Source organism: Trichosurus vulpecula, chromosome 3 (genome assembly GCF_011100635.1).
Source record: "Trichosurus vulpecula isolate mTriVul1 chromosome 3, mTriVul1.pri, whole genome shotgun sequence".
In the NCBI taxonomy this organism is placed as follows: Eukaryota; Metazoa; Chordata; class Mammalia; order Diprotodontia; family Phalangeridae; genus Trichosurus; species Trichosurus vulpecula.
The window spans coordinates 270,656,102-270,683,442 of NC_050575.1; the positions used below are offsets into that span (position 1 = coordinate 270,656,102).

Consider the following 27,341-nt stretch of genomic DNA (forward strand, 5'->3'; position numbering starts at 1 on the left):
CTGTGGGAAAAGTGACACCAGTATATCATTGGCAGAGCTGTGAATTGGTTAAGACATTCTGAAGAGCAATTTGGAACTGTGCCCCCAAAAGTTATAAAATGTGCATTCTCTTTGATCCAACTATATCATTTTTAAAGTAATGGAAGTAAAAGGGAGAAGGACCCAGATGCACAAAAATGTTTGTAGCAGCTGTTTTCATAGTAGTCCAAATCTGGAAACTAAAGGAGTGTTCGAGTATTGGAAAATGGCAAAATAAAATATTATATGAATGTAATATTATTGTACCATAAGAAATTACAAAATAGTTTCAGAAGAAACTGGGAAGACCTCAATGAACTGATGCAGAGTGATGGGAGTTGAACAATGAGAAAAATTTACACAATAAAATGACAGAAAAAAATATGGAATGACTTTAAAATTCTGATTAATATACTGATAAACTATGAGGCCAGAGGACTAAAGATGAATCATATCACCCACCTCCTGCTAGAAAAGTGAGACTTAAAATCAGAATGAGACATCCATACTTCGACATAGCCAATGTGGAAATGTTTTGCTGAGCCATGCTGTGCTGGGGATTACAAGTTATTTTGTTGTTGCTATTCAATTTCAGGATAGGGTGGGAGAAAGAAAGATAATTTTTATAAAGATAAAAGGATGAAGCTAAAAGGACAACAGGTGAATATGGAATAGTTCTGTCAGAATTTCTAATAGCAAAGTATTTTCACTGTTAACAACAGTGGAACCACCACATTTCTACATTTGAACCCTTACTACTTAGTTGAAAACATGCTATATAAGAAATGACACTAAAGAAAACAAAGATAGGAAGAGTAAACAGATCAGAAGAAGTATACACAGAAGAAATCTTTGCTCAAAGTGACACAATTTTGAAAGAACTGAAGAATTTATTTTCAACATATCTAAAAGAAAATAAATCAAGTGATAAGACCACATCACAAATTATATGATTACCAAAATGTGGTAACCATGAGGACATAACTGAGACCTAGATAAAAACTCAATTTTTCATTTCTAAAACAGCATTATAAGAATGATTTATACACTCATCAATGATACTAGAAGAAAATGTGAAAAGGAAACAGGCATGCTTTCACAAGTGGTTTCTTCAATTTCAAAGTCATACAATTGACAAAGGCATAGTGAACAAAAGATGCCACTGTGTTTATTGTTTCATTACAAAAGGCATTTGACTTGGTAGAACAAGGAAGCCACAAAGGCTCCCTCAAAAGGTGTCTCTCATGAATATGGTTAAGAACATAAAAAATTTCTTAAAAGATACAAACAGAGAGATAACTGTGTTTTGTTTGATTATCAATATCAAGCAAGGCTTAAGACAAAGAGATGTAAGCTTGAGTATTTACCAATCTCATGGAAGACATCCAGCAAAAAAGTCCAAGTGAAAGAGGGATGAAGTGAAGTATTCCAGGTGCTTCAGTTTGCATCATGCCCCAGAGTACTACAAAATCTCCTCAAAAAGATTCAGGACCATACACAAAAAAATCTTACAACGCACATGGAAAAAATTAAATAGATAAAGACCTTTTGTTCAGACTATGATGAAGTTGAATGGGAAGCCCATTGAGTTGGTCCATCAGTACATCAAAGACATAGACTGCAGAAAGGAGTAGGGCACAAAAGGGAATTGAAGATAGAGGTTTATTTTGTATTTGGCATATTGTCTAGTGTTTTCAATGATCTCAATTTTTTTCCCCTATGGCAGAAGCCATACTCTTAATATCAATATTCTTATCATTATACTAGGATTTACATAATGAAATACCAAAATTTCCAAAGAATCAAAAATTGCAAGCGAACCAAAAACAATATAAAGATATAAGACAGGAATAGAAGTGGGCCAGTCATACTGTTAGAGCAAGAGAAAACTAACACATGTGATGTTCTGAAAAATGGAGGAAGGTCTCTAGGACTTTGGAATCTTTGTACAGGATATAAAGAACATGGACAAGCAGATATATAGGACAGGATGAGAAAGAATGGATGCATTGGGATTTAGATTGTTGAGAAGGAAGAAAAGAGAGGCTGGATTTGAACTTGGGTCTCGTTGACTCCAGGCCCAATGCTCTATCCATAGTGTCACCCAGCTATCTGGGAGAACCTACACAGGTGAGATCAGAGATACTAAAGAGAAGAAAGGAGAGGAAGAAGAAGAAGAGGAAGAAGAGAAGGCATGGGTCTTAGAGTTAGACACTTAGGTCCTGATTCTGGCCTGCCAGTCAATAATTGTAGCCATAAATAAGTATCTTTGTGAGACATCTAGCACAAGCTGCCTTATCCTTTGGTTGTTTATGTGCGGAAGTAGATGTACTCCAAAGTGCATGCAGGACGAGAGCTATTTCTTATAATTTTTATTAAAAAGAATGAGGAATTCACCCCATTATTACAGGAGAAATACTGAATTTAAAAGAGAAATTACTAGTTCTACCTACCCATTGTGATATGAAAAATGTAACTGAGGAACAAAACTAATGTAGTTAAAATCACAAGGAAAACATGTACCTTGAGGAAAAAACAACTTTGCAGTAAGTTTCTCTGATAAAGTTCTCATATAAAAGATATATTAAAAATAAATTCAAATTTGTAAGACTAAGATCCATTCCCTGAGAGACAAGTGGGCAATAGCTATGAAGAGACAATCTTCGAATGAAGAAATCCAAGCTATCAACAACTCTATGAACAAATGCTCCAAAATTAAAAATAATTTGAAAAATGCAAATTCAAGCAACTCTGAGTTTCCACCTCACACACATCAGACTGGCAAAGATAACAAAAAGGGAAAATAATAAATGCTGGAGAGGCTGCAGGAGCAGGAAGGGATGTGCTCTTGGTTGTGTTGTGATAAGTTCAGCCATTCTGGAAAACGATTTGGGAACTATGTTCCCAAACTCCCTAAACTGTCCATACCCTTTGACCCAGCAATGCCACTATTAGGCCTAGATCCCAAAGAGATCAAAAAAAGAAGAAAAGGACTCACATCTAAATATTTATAGGAGCTCTTTTCACAGTAGCCAAAAATTAAGGGGAGTAGGTTGAGATCCACTGTAGAATGGCTAAAAAAATTATGGCAAATGAATACATTGGAATAATTGCACTACTAGTCATTAGCAAAGGGATAGTTTCAGAAAGACTTCCATAAACTGATAGAATGAACGAAGCAGAACTAGTAGTACAATTTATGACAACATGACAACAACGACATCATTATAGAGAAAAACTATGAAAGATATTAGAACTTTAATTAATGCAATGATAAACCTGAATGGGAAAGGACACTGCCCACGTGCTGTCAGAGAGGCAACGGACTTAAAATATGCTGAATGAGATCCCTGTTCTGACATAGCCAATGCGGGAATTTGTTTCACTGCACTATACGTATTTGTTATTAAGGTTTTTTTTTAATTGTTCAATGGGGAAGGAGGAAGGGGGAAGAGGGAAGTGGGAGAGAGACATAATACATGTAAAAAAATTTACGAAGTAAAAAGTCAATCTATCTACCTCTATTATCTAAGGTTTCTTAATAAATATTTATTGAATTCTCCTCCCACCTCCCATCAAAAAATAACAAGAAATGAACTAGGGACTCTTTACAATGTTTTTTGTGTAAATCTTGAAAAAACACTCTCATTAAGAGGGGAATATGTACTCAGTCAAATTTAGTTTTGATCAGAATATCCTTTAAATCTTGTTTTTTCCTTATTTCAACATGCTTAATATTGTGATCATCACTAAGCCGCTGGAACTATGGTACTTTTACTAAGTGTATGTCTTTGAATAAATCACTTTACCTCTCCAGATCTCAGCTTCCTCATCTGTAAAACGATGGGATTTTACTCTGGTCTCAGAGGCTCACAGCTCTATGAATTTATTATCTATACTTACTATAGATACTAACAAGAAATTATGATATGCTTATTAAAAGGAATATTTAACTTAATACTTCAAGGATCTCTAATTTTTTTTGATAAAGGTACTCCTACTGTCTCTGACTGAAATTTGTTATTGTAACTAAAATTTTCACTACATTCTGGACAACTTCATGATAAGTCCCTCCAAATCTAGTATGCTGGTGCTCTGATAAAAGTTATTTAGCCCATCACAGGACCGCTATAATAAAGTCCTATTTTGATATCTCATTGTTATGTGGATATGACCTAGTCCTACCTCACCACCTACTTCACCTGAATTATTTGAGGTGCCTGATTTCCTAGTTAAGGCTCTGATTATAAGGTAATGGTTAATAGTAGAGGATGGATTAATTAAGATAATAGGTCAGTACAAATCCATCACTGATACATGTTTGTTAGTGGTATCACACACACTTACAAATGCATTGATTATGACAATCAAGAAATTACAGAATTTTATATTCCACAAATGTCCTAAGACTATATCATATCTCACCTAATTTATACTGGAATAGACAGAAATTCATGAAAACTCATGGTGAGAAGAGTACAGGATGAGATTCATGATTTTTGCATATAACTATAATAATGTGAATAGGACTTCAAATGAATTTATTCAAATGGTATTTCAAATAAAATATTTATTAAGCACTTATTATATGTGAGCCATTATAAAAATCATGCTTTTGCTATATGGGGATGCCATAACACAAATGCAAATCAGACTTTAAAACGAACTAGAAACCATTAAAATAATAATTAGTAGAAGTAAATATTCTTTGGTTTTTCCTTGCGAAATACAAATACTTAATGATTCATATATGCGTTTCTTAAAAATTTCATTCACGGATCTTTTTCTATAAGAAGGAGAATATTTCTTTTTACTTTCTCTAGATGAGCATGCCCCCTTGTGGGAACTTCTTGACTCCCCTGTTTGGAATGCTGTGTTGAGTTTTTATGGGCATTTCCATGTGAAATTTCCCAATGACCGTTTTCTCTAAATGTTTAGAATGACTGGTTTTCATATTTCTCAATATATTTGACACTCATGAGTCATTAGTTATTGGATAATTTACGCCCTTTCATCCATTATGCAAATAGCTACAGTAAGTGGTTAAAACAAATGTTTTGGAAATTTAAAACTTCAAACACATAAATAACAAATTCAAACTTCAAAAACTGTCATCTGTCATAAAACAGCTCACTAAACAAAATTAGTAATACAAAACATTTTGGATTTTTGTCTCATCAAAACCGTTATTAATGTTTGGAGAATGTAGTTTATGGGTGCTCAATTAATAATGTTTATTCATTATCTACTAGGAGTGATGAAACTAAAACAATAAGGTATAATTCCTATTTCCTTAGAAGCCTAGATAGGGATGCAGTTTACTTACACTCACTTTGATACTTTGAGGATCTACTATTTAATTAGTAGAGGTATTCTTTGTATTAAATCAGAATGTAAAAACTCAGGGGACGAAGGGGAGCTTAGTGAGTGCCTCAGGCCACAGACCATCATTACCTGGTGGTGAACCAAGTGGTAAGGAGCCCCCAAAAAGTTATCCAAGCTGTTTCTTAGACAAAAGACAGGTAATAACAACAGAATGTAAGCTTCTGGAGGGAAGGGACTTTCGTTTTTGTCTTTGTACCACAGCAGCTAGCACAGTGACTCACTTATTAAGTGATAGGAACTAAATATTTGTGAAATTGAACTTAATGGGACAAATATAAAATCTGACAGTAAAATCATATTCCTAGACTTTTCAGCTTGGAAGGACCTTTTGGAGTTTGTGCTTCACTGTCATAACCTTCAAGAACACAGTCACTTCCAGGTGACTTTCCACTTTCAGAGTAGCATTTTATTTAGATAAGAGACACAAACACAAAACACAAAAAACAATTCAAAGTAGTGTTTGATAAGTGCAAGTGAGTGATTCATGAGATAAGTAAGTGCTAAAGTTCAGGGAAGAAAGAATTCAAATTTGACTGAAGTATTCAAGGAAAATGTCTCAAAGAAAATGGGATCTGAGTTGAGTGTTTAAGCATGCTCATGTGAGATATGAAAAGGAAACAGAAAGGCAACATACCTCAAGAGTCAGTGGAACAAGCATAGTTATAGAGGGCGTAAAAGCACAAAGCACATTCAGGGGATAAATTCAGCTTAAGCAGAGTGTTCATGAGAAAGAATGATGGAAGATAGGGATAGAAAGCTAGGCTACAGATGAATAGTAAAGGGGATTTGAAGGCTGGGCTTTGTGGTCTGGACTTTATTGTGCAGGCAATGGGGAACCACTAAAGGTTTTTTGGTAGGAAAGTGAACATGATCAAAGTACTACTTTAGAAAGATTCATCTGGCATTGGCATGTGAGATGAACTACTTTGGGGGTGAGTAAGGATGGAAGCAATGAAGCTATTTCAACAGGGTGTTAAAGGCCTCTATAATCTCTCCTTTGCTATTTGCATCTGTCACAAGGCTTAAACTCCTATGCAAATCTATATCTCCATCCTGACCACTCAGAGATCCCAGTGATGGCTCTCCAACTCCCTTGTTGACATACCTATAAGTATGCCCCACTTCTGTCCAAAACTGGAATAATCATCATTCTCCTTAAATCTAGCCCTCCTCCTAACTTCTATCTTTCTTAAATGATGCTACACTGAAGGAAAGCATTTCACTCATATTCGATTTCTTCCTTTTCCTCACCTCCCATTATCTATTCAGTAGCCACAACTTGTTGATTTTGATCACCCTAATAGCATTTGACTGGATATACTCCTCTTTGCCAATCCCACTGTCCCTACCCTAGTTCAGATCTTCATTACTCTGGCTAAACTGAAACAATGGCCTCTAATAGCATGGTACCTACCACATATTAAGTGTTTAATAAGTACTTATTGACTAAGTGACTAACTGGTCTGTCTCCAGTTTGTTCCAGATTCAGCACATGCTACATTCTACAGCCACAGTGACATAACAGAAAAATCAAGAACCTGGAGTCAGGAGAGACTTGAGATCAATTATCATCCTCAAATCCCTCAAGCCACAAAACTTTTCTCTCTCAGCTCTCTCATCTGTAAAATTAGGGTAATAACATCTCAAGTACCTGCAGCTAGGTAGAGCGGTGGATAGAGTGCTGGGCCTAGAGTCACAAAGACCTGAGTTCAAATTCAGCCTCAGATACTTACTATCCCGAGCATGTAACCTCTAATTCTCAAATTTAAAATGAGGATAATAATAGCACCTATCTCTCAAAGTTGTTGGGAGGAGCAAATGAGATAATATTTGTATGGTGCTTAGCAAAGTGTTTGGGTACAGAGAAAGATCTTAATAAGTCTTTGTTACCTTTATCTCCTTCCCTTCTCTGACAAAGTTGTCAGGAACAAATGGGATAATGTATGTAAACCATAACGAGCAAGATCCATGGTGCTATCATCATCATCACCATCATTATCAATATTCGTCTTTTTATTGAAAAGCCCTTAAAAAATCTCCAATGTACCCCCTCCACCAATTGAATGAAGTCAAAATTCCTTAAGATGATTCACAATCTACCTCCAACCTACCTTTTGGGCCTTATCCAACATTGTTCCATTTGACAAACTGCACATCTGAACTACTCATCATTCGCAACCCTTTCCAGATACATGTTTGTACTTTTTCCTATGTCTGAACTGTACTTTCCCTTTCATGGCATAGATAACTAATGGATAGAAAAGTAATCATAGATTGAGAAAGTTAAATCAACAAACATTTATTAAGTGCCTACTAAGTGCCAAGTACTGTACTAAATACTGAGGATATCTAGAAAGGGAGAAACAGTACCTGCTTTCCAAACGCTAACAATCTCCTGGGGGGAGACAAAGTGGAAACAACTACGTACAAACAAGATAAGTACAGAATAAACTGAAGGTAATCTCAGAGGGAAGATACTAATTAGTTTAAGGAGGATAGAGAAAGGCTTCTTACAGAAGATTCAATCTTAGATGAGCCTTGAGGAATACAAGGAAAGGAGGCAGAGGTGAGGATGGAGAGCATTTCAGGTTTAGAGGATAACCAGCCAGTGAAAGTGCAATAAGGAGTTGGAGTGTATTATTCAAAGAAAGACAAAGAGGTCATTGTCACTAAATCAAAGAGTACATGAAGAGGTAAATTGTAAGAAGGCTGGGAAGAAAGGAAGGGGCCAGGTTATAAAAGGCAAACAGAACCAGAAGGCAATAGCAAGCTATGGGAGTTTAAGTCACAGTCATACCTGCATTTTAGGAAGATGATTTTGATTGCTAAATGGAGGACAGAGAGAAGTGAGATAAGACAAGGCAGGGAGATCAACCAAAAGGCTACTGCCAAGTCCATCCAAGTGGTAATTAAGGGCTTTCAACAGGATGGTAGCAGTGTCAGAGCACACAAGGGGAGCATAGGTGAGAGATGTTAATAAGACTTGTTAATAGATTGGTACATGGGGGAAGGGTGAGAGAGTAAGGAATTTAGGTTGAAACCTAGGTTGTAAGCCTAAGCCTGAGTGACTGAGAGGATATTAATGCCCTCAATAATAATAAGGAAATTAGCAAGATGAAAAGGTTTAGAGAGAACAATTCCCTTGATGTCTTAAAGCCAACTAAAAAAGTGATACCATGTAGAGAAGTAGGGGAATAAGGGAGAAGCCAATTTAAGGGGAAAAGATGATGTTTATTTATGGACACAATGCTCTTAGGGTGACAGGAGGACATGTCGATATGTCCAAAAGACAGCTAGAAAGACAAAACTGGATGTTAGGAAAGGAGACAAGACTAGATATATAAATTGGGGAGGTTGGAGTCTTTCACAGAGGTTAATAGTTGAATTTTTGAAAGATATGAGTGTACAGAACACAAAATGACCAAAAATCTAATTGAGCTAGTTGGGCTGGGGCTGGACCCCACTCCTCTTTCACCCAGGTCAGACAGTTTCCTCACTGACCTTCTACTTTATCTTTGTCTTTTGTGGGTTGAGAAGTCTGAAAACTGCCACAGCTCCCAGGGATTCAATCCCCTGAGGCCTGCTCTGGTCCAGTATGGCATAATAGGTTTTCTCTTTTTCCATCTTGGAGACTGGTAGGCCTACTGGAAATTGGACTTCTAGAACAACAAAATATTTGAAAGACTATGGTCTAAGGCCATTTTTGTGAGCTGCAAGCAAGATCTATGAAACCAGATTTCCAATTTTCATATATGAAGTTCTTCTCAAAACTTAAAGAGTCTAAGTCCATGATGAAACTGAATTGTATTTAAGCAAGAGATGTGCCTATAAGAAGAAAAAAAAATACACAGTAACTCCTGGTAGCAAACCCAATAGAACAAGAGTGTTCTGGGGAAAGGTTACTCGGGCTCATGGAAGTAATGGCATGGTTCAAGCAAAGTACCAAAGCAATCTTCATGGCAAGGACATTGGACAAAGAATTCCACTGAAGCTCCCCCTCAAGAATCTAGAATATGAAAACTAACTAAATAAAATTGTTTTTATGAATGTTTTAAAAATAGCATAACAATACTGATGCTAATGGAGGAAAGGATTAAAAGTCAGGAAGAAATATTCAAACTTGGTACTTGGTTATGTTTGGTACTAAAATTTAAAATGGAAAACAACCTCTTCCTTGATTAGCTTATTACTACAAGATTTAGGTGGAGGCCTCTACAGATTGGAGAGAGAGAGGTAATTACGAAGATCACCAAGGAAAACTTAAGGTTACTATTACTACTGTTTTAAAATAAAATCAGCTGCTGGATTTAACACAGAACATCTATATTTATGTCCCCTCAAACTATAAGAAAAAAGATTGCTGCCATATATTTAAGACAGATTTAGAACGAAAACTAAGGAAAATCATTCTGAATCCTTTCCTCTCAATACATGTAACTCTCTAAAATATTTTAAGTAACAGAGACATCACAAAAGTTACTCAAAAAGTATTAGTTTATATTCTGTATGTAATGTAAGCCACCTATAGTACTCTAACAAGACAGAGTTCTTGTCTCAATTTCTTCCTTGAAAAATGGCTGAAAGTTTAAAAAACAAAACATTTTTATACTGTCAAGTTGCATTACAAATTAATAGTTCTACTACAAAACTACTCTATTTTAAGATATGAAGATATGTCACTATCCATATACTATGATATGAAATAATGTAAAATTGTAACATGTTGGAATTTTGGAACACCTCAATTAACAATGTCAGAGTTATTTACAGGCTAAAATCTGTAAAGATAACATAAAGATATCTAGTAATGAGAATCAGTCATTTCTATGCATGGCAAAGGTACTTTTGAAACAAAGGCAGGTATTTATATTTTAAATGCAAGTAAAGTTCATAAAACATGATTTAAAATTCTAAAAAAATCATGCAAACAATAAGTTAACTCTACCATTAATATTTTTCAGATATTCTCAGAAAACAAAATACTTAAAATGGAATAAAGGCAGTCAGACTGAAAGTTTTGTTTTTGCTCAATTGTTTACTACTCATTAGCCATCTCCCCAAGGAAGACCACAAAAACTCTGGGTCAAATTGTTATTCAATTTCTGAAATATACTAATTATCCTTTTGCATGCATATATTCACAGACACAAGTACAAATGGAAAAAAATCTGAGAGAAATACATTGGTATTTTTGTGTATGTGTTTTCTTTGATCTTAACCTACCTCCCACCCAAAAAGTACAGTGATTTAGTATGATACAGTTAAGTGTTTACATAATAATTTCAAGATGGAGGATAAAAGAAAAAATTGTTACCCACAGTATACTTCAAAAGAACTGAATATATTTATATGAAGCACACAAAGCAAGACTCAACATTTTCCCTTCTAAAGCATGTGGCCAATTTCGTTTGCCCTACGTGGTAGCTAAAGAACATAAAATTAAAAGTTGCTACACCCTTTTAGAGTGGTTTTGAACACATAGTCCCATGCCAAATAACCAAAAGCATTGAAAAGATCTTTAAAAGTGTTCACTGGAAATTGATGAGTGAAAAAAAAAATCACATAACGAAAAAGAATTGATTATATTCTTCTCACATCTTCCCCCCCTTTTGGTCCCTTCCTCTCTCCCTCCCACACACAAGTTTAGATGAAAAACTTAGTTCAATTAATTAAAATACTATTTTGTAAAAATGATGGGAGCAAACAAAGATTTTCTATGTATATTAAACTAAAATCAATACCTACTAAAAGGGGGTGAAAGGGAAAGGAACAAGTATTTATTAAGTACTTACTATGTACAGGCACTGTGCTAAGGCTTTACTTCTCATTTGATCCTTACAACCCTGGGAGGTAGGTACTATTTTGATCCTAATTTTACAATTGAGGGAGTTGAGGCAAAGAGAAGATACTTGACTAACTCAGTTAAACAGCTAGTAAGAACCTAAGACAGGATTAACTACTCAAGTCTTCCTAACTCCCAGCCCAGTACTCTATCTACTATACCACCTAGTTACTGAGTCATTTTTGAAAAACTGGTAAAATTGGGGGTTGAGGTGGAGAAATGCTTAAAATCTCCCAAAAGTAACAAATAAACAACGTCCCTCCAACCACTTTCAAATGGTCTAAAAATAAGTCCTGCATGGGACTTTCTACATCACTGTCCCTGACTCTCCCCATCCCATCCTGTGTACCTCTCCTCAGAATTTTATGGGTTATTTCATGGTTACCATGTTAGGAAAAGTGCATGCTATCAGAACTAATGTTTTGTTACAAAGAACTGTATGAAGAAAAGTGTATTTCCAGTGATCCCTAGTGAAAGATTACAGTTTTTCGTGGTCACAGGAACCTAACCCCCTATTTCCCATAGGGGGTCCTCATTTTTGTTTCTTGTGTTTTTTACTTTCAGGCCATTTTCTAGTAATATTACCTCTGTGAAAGTTGAGGACAGACTGTATGCATGTACACAAAAGTAGATACAGGGTAAATCTTAGAAGGAAAGGTAGAAGCAGCTGAGGAGAATGAAAAATGCCTTCTGCAGGAGGCATCATTAGAGTTGAGTCCTGAAGGAAAGGATTTTCAGTCATGGAGAATGGCCAACTCAAAGGTGCAATGACAGGAGGTGGAGTGGTCCAGGTAAAGAAGAGCAAGTAAGTCAGAAAGGTTAGATGATCCCAGAGGTTCAGAAGAGAGTGATGTGTAAGAAAACTGGATGTATAGGAAGAGATCAGGCTGTGAGTGTCTTTAAATGCCAGAGGATACTTCTTTGATTCCTAAAAATAACAGGGAATGACTGGACTTATTGAATGAAAAGGTCAGATACCTACTTTAGGAAAATTCCTTTGGCAGACATGTGGGGAACAGTTTGGAGTGGGCTGAGATTTGACCCAAGGAGACAAATCAGGTTACTGCAATAGTCTAAGAAAGAGGTGACAAATGCCTGAACTTACGTTTGTAGAGAGAAGGAGACATAGGTAAAGAAATATTGCAGACATTAGAAATGACAAGATTTGGTAATTATGTGGAGTGAGTTACAATGAGGAGTTGAGGATGAGGATAAGTTTGGGTGACTAGAAGGATCATTGTTTCCTTAACAATAATGAGGAAGTTTGGGAGGGAGTTGGGGTTTTATGGAGGGGAGGGAGGAATGAGTTCTGCTTTGTGTATGTTGAATTTGAAATGACTATGGATATTCAGTATAGAAAGAAAAGGGAAAAGGGTTCAGGATGGAGCCTTGAGGTGCACCAACAGTTAATAGCAATGATGGATGAAGTTTCCATAAAGAAGACCTAGAAGAAAGGAGAGAGTTGAGCAGAGAAACAAGAAACAGCAGTGTCATTCCAAAACAAAATGATAACATTTCTTTTAAGCTGGTTTCCAGGGACTATGAAACATAACCACTGTGAAATAGTACTCCACAGAAAATAGCGTTAAATCATTAAAACCACCTTATTACTGGATAAACCTGTTTTTTCTCAATCGAAAATGAAAAAGCTATTGTAAGCGCTTTGAAAACAAGGATCATTTACTATTTATCTTCCTATCAGTCCCCTCACATCTCACCTAGCACACTGTACACACAGAAAATAATTTATTAATGTTTCATCATCTGCTTATTTATTTATGTGTTTTAAAAGTATGGCCCTGGTTAGTCACTAGCCACAGACATAGTATCATATCATGATCCAACTATTGATTTTGAACCCTGTGACAAACTACACACATACTTCCTAACATAGTGTTAGACACATGATGACAGATGGCAACATTACTTTGTAAACAAGGATCAAATCATATGCATCAGCAACTATTCAAAATAAAGATATATGACTATAAATCATGCTTCATTTTGATTAACCCGGATTTAAAAATCAAATACAACTCTGTACATAAAAGAAGTACAATGTGCAACATAAAGCTTGGAAGATAGAGAAAGCACATTTATTATTTTATAACAGATTTTGTCAACATTGAAAAATGAAAGTAGTCTGAACAATTCTATTCAAGAAAAAGTGCACAGAACTCAAAGTAAGCTAATAAAAATGCAAATACATAGAAAAATACATTTGAGGTAAAATGATACTTAATAATACTTGGAATATTGAATATTCTTCCTTTGAAAGGAGTTTTGTATAAGCCAAAATATACAATGTTCATCTTTTCAAACACGGCAGAATTCCTTTATATACATTTAAGGAAACTTAAGGAAAGGTCTTTGTTATTCATATGAAACTTCCATATTCCTACATTATAGTCTAGTATTTAAAATACTTCAGATTAAAATATTTCATGAGAAAATTGAATTTTAGTTGGACTTTCATATTCGATCATGAACACTATATCACCCTAAATGAGTTCTTCAAAGTTCAATTTGACAAATGATATAATGAAATAAATGGCTTGGAGGCATTATTGTTTGTGAAGCAATACAAATACTTTGATTTGCAAATAGAAAACTACACTGCATTTTGAGAAAAACCTTAAAAATTGGGTTAATATGAATACTGATAAGGTAACAACAAAAAAGCTCCAACTATACACAAATACAGGCAATACTGGATAGTCCTGGATAGTCCCCTTTAGTGTTCCTGGTCTGTATCCCATACACATTCCTCTACTATTGTCTCCTAGTCTTTTCTGTGGCAGCAGGTAAGCTCTACTTAAAATTCAAGTGTCTGCCCATGCCTACTACCCTATCTATCTTTTAATGTGAACTTCAATCACTAAGTTAAGATAGCTATGTAAATTTCAATTCAATTCAGAAAAAAAAAAATTTATATGCAAAGTTGACATGGCTTGTATGAGGGCATGAGGGGTATTTGCATGCCTATTTCTTTTCAAGTGACTCTCTAAATCCACATAGCCAATGTCCTTGAATTCTCTTAGGCTACCTCTAACCAGCTCTTGATCAAAAGTATTATTCTCCACATATGTAGAAAATCCAAATAGCCACTATTTAAGACACTCAGAATATTAGGAGCAATTTCTTACACAAGATTACTACTTTTAACTTTCCCAAAGGGAAAAGATTCCTACTCTATGTTAGAAGTGCCTAATAGCCATGGGGAGAAGGGTTTGAGAGTACACATCCCACCATAACAGACCAGTTCAGCCTCAAAGCTCAGTTGGTAGAACTTAATAGGCTTTTGGGGACAGCTGTCTTGCAAGATAATAGGAAATACAGAATGCATGACACTTAAGGAATGAATGTAGATCAACCCAATCCAGATGAAATATGAATTGTTTCTTTGAATTTCAAGGTATACATTTGACATTTGCAATGCAGACCATGGGAAGGAGACTAATAAGTCAGTTAATAAATCATCCTTTGTTTACAATTCAAAGAAACTTAAGGTTTCTTTTTTCAAATCTAACATCTTGTGCCTTGATTACAGGCCATTAATGAGAATTAATAAATAAAACTATGCTTACATTCCACAAATGTTTGAATTTCACAATCCTTACAATTCACACTTGAGAGCCAAGGTCAATCAACTATTTGAAATGGAAACAATTCTGATCAAGGAATAAATGTGACAAATGAATTAACATTTCATCTTTGGAATTCAAGTATACACAAGCAAAAATCATCAATTTGTTCATTATTCCATGTGGAGGGTAATCACACACACACACACAAATGGTAACTCTACCATTCCTAGACTTTATAAACACAAAATATACTGCAATGTGGAACACCCACAGAAAATGAAAAAATCATTGATTAAAGGGTTATTGAATAACACAAAAGTAAATTCTACTTTCATTGACTGTGGTAATCCAATTCAAGTCAAGTCAACAAGCATTTATTAAGTATTTCCTGTGAACAAGCCACTCTGTTAGATGCTGGATATAAAAGGAAAACTGAAAAAGTTTCTGAATTCTGGATATCTCATGTAAAACCAATAGGTACACGCAAGATAAATTGAGGAGGAAACGTACTAACAACCAGATAGATCAGCAAAGTGTTCACAGAGGTGAATCCACAAGGAAACTAGGGATTCTAATAATAATAAGCAGAACAGAGTAGGTATTTATGTATCACTGTAATATTTTCAAAAATATCCTCATTTAATTAAGCCTCACAACTACCCCATGAAGTAGATGCTGTTGTTATCCTCATTTTATAGAGGAGAAAACTGAGGATTATAAAGTTTGTGTTACTTAAGCACATAAGCAGCTATTGCTACTACTGTTACTACTGTTACTACTACAACTACAACTACTACAAAACAAATGAATTGAGAATATGGTAAAAAAAATATAGGAAGAATCCCAATAAGATGGTCAAAGCAACATAAAAAACACAAGAAAATACATAAATTTACAATATCAAGTTTCAGAATGCAACATTTAAAAGAATTCTTTTTCATATTTCTACTGGGAATATAAATACAACAGAGAAGATACGTACTGAGATATTACTGGAAAAGTGGGGGGCAACATATACTAGTATTCTAAATGTGGAGTTGAATATTTACCTCTTCCCATTCCCCATAAGCAGACTTTACTTGCATTCATTTAAGAACAAGGCACAGAAATAAAAGAGAGATACAGATTAGGAAACATCTAACACATGGCAATCACCCTGTGGTCTACTGTTGCTCTTTCCCTTTCTGAGAATAAGTATGCCTTGAAAACACCACATTAAACCCAGCTTTAAATGTTAACTATTTTTTTTCATTTTGTCATACTTACTTTCAATGTTTAAAATACGACTACACTGACTTCCTAATTGTTTTTCTTTTCATAATATCTTGTGTTGTCATCTCATAATTTTATGGTGTTCAAACATACCATGCTGCTAGGTACATATTTTAATAAATGCTTCTTGACTCTGTGAGGGGAGAGGAGAAGGTATGCTGGGGAAATTTAGGTGATAAATAAACAGAAGATTTATTTTTTTATGATCCTGGCTTTTATTGTAACTACAAAGGTGGGTTGGGGATCACATAGAGAACATTTGCATATTTAGAAGATAATTTGTTTTTTCCCATCACTTTCCCCAAATAGTGATAAATTTTCTAATCGAATGTAGCTGACAATTTCCAAATAACATCTGAGATAGAGATAAAAAAAAACTCACATTTATATATAGCTTTGAAGCTTACAAAGTGCTTTCCATCTCCTATGAGGTCAGTGGTGATGCAAATCTCATTATTCCTAGTCTATAGATGAGGAAATTTTTCCTCAGAGAAACTTGCTCACAGAACCATAGCTAATGAGTTGCAAAGTTCAAACTAAGAATTTTTGACTTGTAAAACTCATGCTCTTCCCATTATACCATGTATCTTACATGAATAATTTCATCATCTTATTTTATCTTTATACAACTAAAATTTTACTCCCATGTCTCATCACAGTATAAATGTGGGTTCTGCACATAAATCCTCAGCATTCCTATATATTACTAACAAAGCCCAACAGCAAGAGATAGAGAAAATCCATTTAAAGTTACTGTCGACACTATAAAATATTTGAGAGTCTACCCGCCAAGACAAACCCAGGACCTATATGAACACAATTACAAAACACTTTTCACACAAATAAAGTCAGATCTAAATAAATAAAAAAACACCAGTTGCTCATGATTAGGCCAAGCTAATATAATAAAAATGACAATTTCACCTAAATTAATTTACTATTAAAGCCGGATAAAATAATAACGAAATTCATCTTGAAGAACAAAAGGTCCAGAATATCAAGGGAATTTATGAAAAGAAACGCTAGGGAAGGTAGCCTAGCCATACCAGATATTAAACTGTACTATAAAGCAGCAGTCATCAAAACTACTTGGTGTTGGCTAAGAAACAGAGTGGTGGATCAGTGGAATAGGTTAGGTACACAAGATGCAGTAGTCAATAAGTATAGCAACCTACTCTTTGATAAACCCAAAGAATCCAGCTTCTTGGCTAAGAATTCACTATTTCACAAAAACTGCTGGGAAAACTGGAAAATAGTACGGCAGAAACTGGGCATAGGTCAACATCTTACACCATATACCAAAATAAAGTGAAAAAGTGTTCATGATTTAGGAATAAAGGTTGATACTATAAACAATTTGGGAGAGCAAAGAATAGTTTACCTGACAGATTTATAGGAAAGGGAAAAATGCATGACCAAACAAGAGATAGAGAGTGTTACAATATGCAAAATGGATAATTTTGATAATGTTAAATTGAAAAGTTTTTTGTAGAAACAAAGCCAATGCAACAAAGAGTAGGAGGGAAGCAAAAAACTGGGAATCTTTACAAGCAATGTCTCTGATAAAGGCCTCATATCTAAAATATACAAGGAACTGAGCCAAATTTATAGGAATACAAGTCATTCACCAATTGAGAAATGGTCAAAGGATATGAATAGGCAGTTTACAGAGGAAGAAATTAAAGATATCTATAGCCATATGAAAAAATGCTCTAAATCACTATTGATTACAGAAATGCAAATCAAAACAGCTCTTACGTGCTATATCTCTCCTGTCAGATCGGCTAACATGGCAAAACAGCAAAATGATAAATGCTAGAGAGGATGTGGGAAAATTGGAACATTGCTACATTGTTGGTGGAGTGGTGAACTGATCCAGCCATTCTGGAGAGCAATTTGGAACTATGCCCGAAGGGCTATAAAAATGTGCATACCCAGCACTACCACTCCTAGGGCTGTATACCAAAGAGATCACACAAGTGGGAAATGGACCAGTATGTACAAAAATATTTATAGAAGCTCTTTTTGTGGTGGCAAAGAATTGGAAATCAAGGGGATGCCCATCAATTGGGGAATGACTAAACAAATTGTGGTACATGAATGTAATGAAATATTACTGTGCTATAAGAAATGAGGAGCAGATGGACTTCATTATAACCTGGAAAGACTTATATGAACAGATGCTGAGTGAGGGGAGCAGAACCAGGAGAACATTATACATGATTACAGACACATGGTATCTGTAAGGACTAACTTTGATAGACTTGGCTCCTCTCATCAATACAAGGTTCAAAGACAGCTCCAAAAGACTCATGATGGAAAAAGCTATGCACATGCAGAGAAAGAATTATGGAGTCTGAATGCAGATTGAGGCAAACTATTTGCTCCTTTTTTGTTCCCTTCTTTTTTGGTTTTGTTTCTTCTTTCTCATGATTAATTCCATTGGTTATAATTCTTCTTTACAACTGGACTATTATGTAAATAAGTTTAATGTGAAGGTATATGTAGAACCTATATCAGATTACATGCCATCATGAGGGGGAGGGAGGAGAGAGAGGGAGGGAAAACTTGGAACTCAAAAAATTGTGGAACTGAGTGCTGTAAACTAAAAATAAAAAATAAATTTAAAAAATACAAAAAAGAAAAGGAAAAAAAATAAAAAATAAAATAAAGGTGGGTTCTCAAAGACTATATCAACAGAGAACAAGCAATGGCATATCTTACCCAAATGCAATGCTTAGAAAATAGTCTTGGTAACACTTTTTGGATAAGAACCAACCTAAGTACCTGAAATTCTGACATGGATGGACGGGTGGATCAGCAGATGGATAGAGATAGATAGATGTTTAGATCTATATTTATGGTTATGGATATATATGTATACATATATAATATATATACATATACATATATACATATATACATTCAAATTATATACATGTATATAATGCATATATATATATATTTGGTTTTTAACAATTTATGACAAATATTTATTAAGGTGGTAATCTGCAAAGTAACTACCCAAATGAAATCAAAGATTTTGTGGAATTCTTAATGCAATAGCCAAATACAATTAATATTTATAATCAGTGGTACTGGAATGGAGATATTACAGGCAAGTAACAAAGATCAATAACACACACTAAGATTCCCTAATTAACCCAATGTTGACTCCTTTACTCTCCAACACTTCAGGATTTACATACTTTGCATGATGCTAATTTGCACTCATTCACATGTTACTTTTTATTTGTCCTTAAAACATGTTTCAGTGTATCATCAATTGAAGTATAAGCTGTTTGAAGAGAAATTGTAAGAAGGTAGCATAGTTTAATGGAAAGAGCACCAGTCTTGAAGGAGGAAGCCCAGGGTTCAAATCTTGCTTTGAGCAATTGTGTTAACCTGGGAAAATTATTCAGTTGTCCTTTACTATGTCTTCCCACTCAACCCAGAAGGCTCTGAAGGAGAAAGTGAAGCTGGTGACTTTGTACAGCCCTCCCTCACTCAAATAAAATTCAATTGCAAGTCATATCATCATCTTTCTGATGTCATGGTGCTCTTTGAGAACGAAGGACAAACCACAGCCTGTGAGTAGTCCGAGCTGCAAGAATGGAAACACAGATGGCCAGTTCGAGTTGGGCAACTCAGCTAATCCTCCTCTCCTCTCCTCTCCTCTCATGACTTTACCTGAGGGTGATCTGCCCAAAGGAAGGTAAATTTTGGTAACCAAAACCAACCTAGTTAACTGGGTGTTTACTGCCTAGATTTCTTTCTCAAAGACCAAGCCTTAAACCCAATTTACTCTGGATATCATTGATTGGATAACAATAGGTCCCTGTCCAAGCACCACTAAATGGTTATTTTTGGGGGCATCCTGGCTCAGAGTGAATATAAATAGTTTTCTCTTTTGCCTAGCAACCTGAAGGGTCTTCCCTTCCCAGTTTGAGGTTTGTGGTTTTTTTTTTTAGATTAACGAGGCCACCATCCCTTGACTCACTTCTTAAAGATGCCTATTCATTAAATGGGCATTACCTCACTCAAAATGAGAACTGGAAGATACCTTAGCTTAAAAAGGCCAGGTCTCCCACTGCATACTGGGCCATCTCCAGCCATCCTGATCAATATCTGGCCATTGGACCCAGATGTCTCTAGAGGAGAAAATAAGGCTGGTAACTTTGAACAGTCCTCTCTCACTCAAATCAAATTCAATTGCAAGTCATGTCATCATCTCCCTGCTGGCGTAGTCCTCTTTGAGAATGAAGGACAAACCACAACCACACAAGCTACTCTTCCTAACTTCCTTATTTCTGTGGACTGCACCAACAATATCATGCTTCCAGTCACTCAGGTTTACAACATTGGAACCATCTTTGACACTTTGGTCTTCCTCATCCTCCACATTCAATAAGATGCAAAGTCTTGATGTTACCTCCACAACATCTTGACATTTGTCTTCTCTGTAGATGCCAAATATTGTAGGCCTACTTGCTGTTTCCTGTACAAGACATGCCATCTGGCACCTCTGAACTAGTTGTCTTCCATTCCATGCTCTCCCTCTTCAAATCCACCTCCTGAAAACTCTATCTCTACTTTCAAGGCTTAGTCCAAGTGGCACCTGCTACAAGAAGCCTTCTCTCACTATCCCCAATTGTTAGTATTCACCACACCTCCCCAAAAATTACTTTATGTTTATTTTGTATATATTTATGTTTACTCATTTTTAGATATGCTGTTTTCCCCATCAGTATATAAACTCCTGAAAAGTAGGGGACTATTTTCTATCCCTAGCATGTAATACAGTGCCCTAGTACATAGTAGCTACTTAAAAATGCTTGTTGAATTATACAGAAATAAGTATACAATGATATGCAAGTAACTATACAAAAATATACAAATTACATATATAAGGTACTATACCTTATATTACTTACAAACATTAGTTCAAGTGCCTAATGATTAGTGAAAAGTAAGCTCTAAGAAAGATAAGAAATGCAAATACCCCTTAAAATATTTCACAAAAATTATACTTGTAATTTATACAGTAAATTAAACTTGTTTCAAACACCTCCTAACCTTTTCACTTGATTGTCTTCTTTTCTTTAGTTGAATGAGATCTGTTTCCACCCTTTCTGCCAGCTCTAACTTCCTCTTGTTTCTTTTAAAGGCTGCTAGACTGAATCCTATAAAAATATTAAAAGCATATTAAAATTATTTTTAAAGAATGGTGAATTACTCAAAGCTAAAGAAAAGATACCAATTATTTGGAAACATTAACACTTCTAGAAGTTTTGCCCTCTACTGTACTCTGGCTAAATAACATACAGATTTTATTCAACTTTTTTTTTTTTACCCAGAGTATTTTTTTTCCTTGAGGATTTTTTAATCTCAATAACATTTCTACCAATTAAGGAATAACTTTTACAAAGGAGATACAGAAGTGAACCTACCTCCTGAACATAATATTATCCTGAGGTAATTGATGGCTGAAATTAGAATTCAGTTCTCCTAGCACTTTTGTAGTTCTTTATCCCAACAAACCAGTCTTTCTGAACCTATCCTCTTCTCATGAATTTGGCAGTTTATCATATATGGCTCCTTGACATCTAGAATATCCTTTGAAACAGAGACCATTATATCTTGACTTCCCTTTTTCTATCAAGAGCACCAATATCTTTCCAGTCACTTGGGTTTTGAACTTTGTTACCATCCTTGATATTTTCCTTTCCCTCACTCAGCCCACAAAGCTAATCAGTGCTGTTTTGTCCAGTCATCCTCTAAAGCATACTTCACATCCCTACCCTCTTCTCCATTCACACCAGTCATCCTAGTTCAGGGCACTATTACCCATCACCTGGGCTGTTAAAATAGCCTCATAATCGTTATACTTGCCTAAGTCTCTCCCTTAAATAATCCATCCTCCACAAAGGTGTTTTATTATTGAAAGAGAGCGATTATATCATTTCCCTGAACAAGGACCTTCAGGAGCTCCTTAATGCTTCTAAGTTAAAATACAAATTTCGCAGTTTGGCACTCAAAGTCCTTCACAATCTGGCTGCAGCCAATCTTTCCATACTTATTTCACAACACTCACTTTCATACATTTGAAGTTTCAGCTATACTGACTACTTGCTATTCCCTGTGCAAGATATGCCAGCGCTCACTTTGTCCTTTCAAGTCCCTAGCTCAAGCACCCTCTTATGCAAATCTCATCCTGATTTCTCTGGTTCTTCATGTTCTCTCAGAAAAACAGTTACTTTGTCTTTACATTAAATGTACTTTTCTGCATACATGTTGCTTACTCCCAATAGAAGATTAAGTTCTTCGATGGAAGGAACTTTTCTTAATATTGTCTTTGTATTTTCAGCAGCTAACATAGTGCTTGGCATATAGCAAGAGATTCAATAAGTACTAGTTAAATTGAATAGACCATAATAATACTATCTCTAAAAATTCCACTACATAAAAGAAATTTCATTTTGTAAAATATGTTCTGAGAAGAAAATACACATCAGTGACAATAAAAGAAACTGTTTGGAAAATTTCTTAAGCCAAAAATAAAACACTGGTCTCTAGATACTAAAACATGAAAAAATGTTAATTGATATGACATCCTTTGGGAGTTAGGATAAATGAAAAGAGAGATGTTTCTTTTAGAAGTTATCGAGACTCATTTTTATCTTTGTAAATTCTATTTTGTACACTATAATCTATAAAAATCAAGTATTAAAAAGTTTGAAAAGTGCATAGTGAATTTTCTTCCACACATAGCAATAAAAATAAAAAAGTTTATCAAAAATGGTACTCATGAAACCATATGAAAACTAAGAGCTATATTTTTTAAAGGTAAGAAACAATTGAGAATAGTTGTTTATTAGAAAGTGACTTCTTGTGTCCAAACAAAATATATCCATAAAAAAGTTTAATAGATTTCCATCATACACTTCCCATACTAAATATATGATGAAATTCCCCTTTCACATTATTCAGCCAGCAATTACAGTGTCTGTTGTGTGAAATATAAGAACAAAATAATTTTCTCCCCAGTCTCCTTAATCTAAAGAGCCAAAGACTGTTCATAAGAATGGATTTTGAAATACAAATCAAAACTCAACATAGATTAATACCTCAGGAGAAACCACATGCACTGTGATAGGGACTAAATGTTTGTCAAATTTTTTGAAGGGAATACAAGGCAATGTTATGAGAAATACAAAATAAGATCAATTCAGATGAGACCAGCTTTGTAGGGTGAATTGTTAAATCATTGGAAACAAGCTAGCAAAATGAAAAGAATAATATGTAAAGGCATCAATCAATTAATCACACTTTTTTATGGGCCAATTATTTGCTAGGCACTGTGCTAAGCCTTGGGGATACAAAATGAGGAAAGGTAGCCCTTGCCCTCAAGGAGCTTACAATTTAATGGGGATACAAAGTGAAAACAATTAAATCTACCTAAGGAAATAAATAAATCATTATAACTTTCAAGAAATAACAGACAACAACTTTCATTGAGTGAAAGTGCAACCAATACTGGAAATAGTGGTCAGGCATGCCACATTTTATCAGAAGGGAGTCAAGTCTCAGTGACACGCCAGAAGACAGAAGGAGTGAGAAAGTAAAGGTTTAAGATGAAACCATCATTAACTAATTGTCCCTTTGGATAGCAAAGAGAGTTTGAGCCTAAAGGAATAAAGCATAGGACCAAGGGAAGCAAAGATACAAGGAAGAAGAAAACCTGGTAGGCACAAATCCAAACGGGCCAATCTGGGGGGTGCAAAGTGGTAGCAATGAAGTAACTAAAAGTATAAAACAATTTATAGCAGTTCTTTTGTGTGGTATCAAAGACTGGAAACTACAGGGATACCCATCAATAGGGGAAAGGCTGAATAAATTGTAATATATGAATAAAGTAGACCAGTATAATGATCTAACACAACGAAAAAGATGATTTCAGAGAGACCTGGAAAAGAATTATGTGAATTGATGCAGAGTGAAGTGAATAGAATCAGAAGACCAATTTAATATAATATCAATATAGTAAAAATGGATAATTCTGAAGACTTAAGAACTGAGATTAAATAATCAACCATGTTTCCAGATGACCGATAAAGAATATTAACCATCTCATGACAGAAAGATGGACTAATATGCAGAGTAAGAAATATATTTTTAGATGTGATGACCAATGTGGGAATTTGTTTTGTTTATGTGAGAGAAAGGTCTTGTATTTCTCCTTCTCTTCCTTTCTTTTGAGTGGGTGGGAGGAGATGGGGGAGGGGGAGAAAAATGATAAATGTTTAATAATTGAAAAAATTAAATGATAAAATAAGAAATGAGACCTAAGTGAAGCACCCTGGTGGGAGCTCTGTGCTTTGCTGTTGTTGTTGCAAAGGATGGGCAGTTCAGGATGGTTGTGATCTACATTGTTTGATGTTGTGATCTTCATCATTAACTACATCCATACAACCTTTTCATGAAGACTTTTAGCAATAGGAAATCTGAAGAACCTACTATCTCCTGAGGCTGCCTAATTCACTTTTAAATAGCTCTAACAAATTTTTCCTTAAACCGAGCCTCATCCTGCTTCTTTCTAAATCCTGGTTCCTAGTGTGTAGAAAAGGAGAACAAATCAAATACTTCTTCCACATTACCACCTTTTAAGACTCTGACTTCTTGAATGTGATACAGTAAACATACCACAACTTTTTTCTTGAAGAGTTAGGACTCTGAACAACAATTTATTTACAGGGCTGTGGATTTAGCTGGAGATTAGATGATGAAGAACTCAGTGTTAAATGACAAGATTGTTCACCCCAGACTGCTGAAATGAATAGACTGGTTTATCATCAGTGTGGTACTATTATTTCTTTAAAGGCTACTAAAGAGCAGGAAGTTATCTACACACCAAAATACTTACTCACACAAACAGAAAAAGCCCTATTCCTTCAAAATTTATTACAGCATAGGGGGCTGTTAGCAAAAACCAGTCCCCTCTCAATACAAAACAAAACACACACACACACACACACACACACACACACACACACACACAATTTCCTATACTTCTACTTCTGGGAGCCATCATATTGTGGGGTTGTAGGTATCAAGACTCTTTCACCTCACTATTCATTCACAATTAAGGATTGATAGGTCCCATGCCAATGTCCTCAATAGTTACAGAACTGATACAATGGGGTACAAAGGAGAGAGACACAACACATATTCAACACCTATTATGTGCCAGGCACTATTCTAGGCATTTTACAATTATTATCTCATTTGACCCTCACAATAACCATAGAGGTGGGGTAAGAGTTATTACTATCTCCATTTTACAGTTGAAGAAATCGAAGCAGACAGAGGCTAAGTGGCTTGTTCAGGGACACTAATAAATGTCTGAGTTCATATTTGAAAGCAGGTCTTGGAGACTCCAGATCCACTGCTCAATGCACTATGCCACCTGATGGCTGTTTTCCTTCCCCCAAAACAAAGCCCTATGCAAGACTGCAGTGCTTTGTACTTAATTTCTCTCATATTAGCCAGGCTGAAAAAAAAGAATGAAAGTGAAAAAAGTATGTTTCAATCTGCAGCCAGAGTTCATCAGTTCTCTCTCTCTATGAAGACAGTATTTTTCATTGTGGATCCTTTGGAATTACCTTCAATTATTGTCTTGATCAGAATAGCTAAGTCTTTCACCAGTCGATCATTGTTACAATGTTGTTATTACTACGTACAATGTTCTCTTGGTTCTGCTCATTTCACTTTGCATCAGTTCATATAAGCTTTCCCAGGTTTTTCTGAAACTATTTACTCTTCATTTCTTATTACACAACAGTATTCCATCACAATCATATTCAACAATTTGTTCAGCCATTCCCTAAATGATGGGCATCCCCTCAATTTCTAACTTTTTGTAACCACAAAAAAGAGCTGCTACAAATACTTTTGTACATATAGGTTTTCTTTCTTCTTATTTGATCTCTTTGGGATACAGACTAAGTAGAAGTATTGCTGAGTCAAAGGGCATGCACCATTTTGGGTATAGTTCCAAATTGTTCTCCAAAACAAAACATTCTCCATCAACAAAACATTACTGAACTTATTTTTCCATATGTCCTCCAACATTTATCATTTTCCTTTTCTGGCATGTTAGCCAATCTGATAAGTGTGAGGTGGTACATCAGAGCTGTTTTGATTTACATTTCTCTAATCAACAGTGATTTAGAACATTTTTCATGTGACTATTGATAAAATGATTTCTTCTAAAAATAATCTGTTCATATCCTTTGACCATTTATAAACTGGGGAATGGCTCTTATTTTTTTTTCATAAATTTGGCAAAGTTTCCTCTATATTTGAGAAATGAGGGTTTTAGCAGAGAAACTTGCAGTAAATATTTTCCCCCCAGTTTCCTGCTTTCCTTCTAATTTTGATTGCATTAGTTTTCATTTGTGCCAAAGCTTTTTAATTTTATACAATCAAAAAAAATCTATTTTATTTCTATCTCCTATTCAGTCATAAACACTTCTCTAATTCATAGATCTGACAGGTTAATTTTTCTATGCACTCCTAATTTATTTGAGATATCACCATTTATGTCCAAATCATTAACGCATTTTGAACTTATTTTGGTACAGGATAAGAAAAGTAGGTCTATGACTAATTCCTACCAAACTGCTTTCCAGTTTTCCAAGCAACTTTTGTCAAACGGTGAGTCCTTGTGCCACAATCTTAGATCTTTGGGTTTATCAAACACTAGATTATTATGGTCATTTACTAGTGTAGTGTGTGCCTAATCAATTCCACTTATCCACCAACCTATTTCTTGACCAGTGCCAGATTGTCTTGATTATTACCACTTTGCAATATAATTTGAAACCTGGAACTAGTAGGCCCCCTTCCTTTGCATTTTTTTCACTGATTCCCTTGATATTTGTGAACTTTTGTTCTTCCATATGAATCTTATTATTTTTTCTAGATCAATAATAGGATTCTTTGATAGTTTGATTGGTATGGCTCTAAATAAGTAAGTTAATTTAGGTAAAATTGTAATTTTTACTATACTGGCTCAACCATGAGCAATTAATATTTCTCCAAATGTTTAGATCTTTCTTTATTTGTATGAAAAATGTTTTGCCATTGTATTCATATAGTCTCTGGGTTTGTCTTGGAAGGTAGACTCCCAAGGATTTTATATTGTCTGTAGTGGAATGGAATTTCTCCATCTCTTT

General features: G+C 35.0%; 1 protein-coding gene across 2 annotated transcripts in view; it reads right to left on the reverse strand.

The window, feature by feature from the left end:
* The window catches only part of TASP1 (taspase 1), a 286,585-nt gene that overhangs the window by 186,063 nt on the left and 73,181 nt on the right, over positions 1–27,341 (reverse strand). For both annotated transcript variants that reach the window (XM_036748085.1, XM_036748086.1), the window contains exon 7: positions 21,181–21,287. In XM_036748085.1, the coding sequence (XP_036603980.1) occupies positions 21,181–21,287 (107 nt within the window). The remainder of the gene's footprint in view (positions 1–21,180; positions 21,288–27,341) is intronic.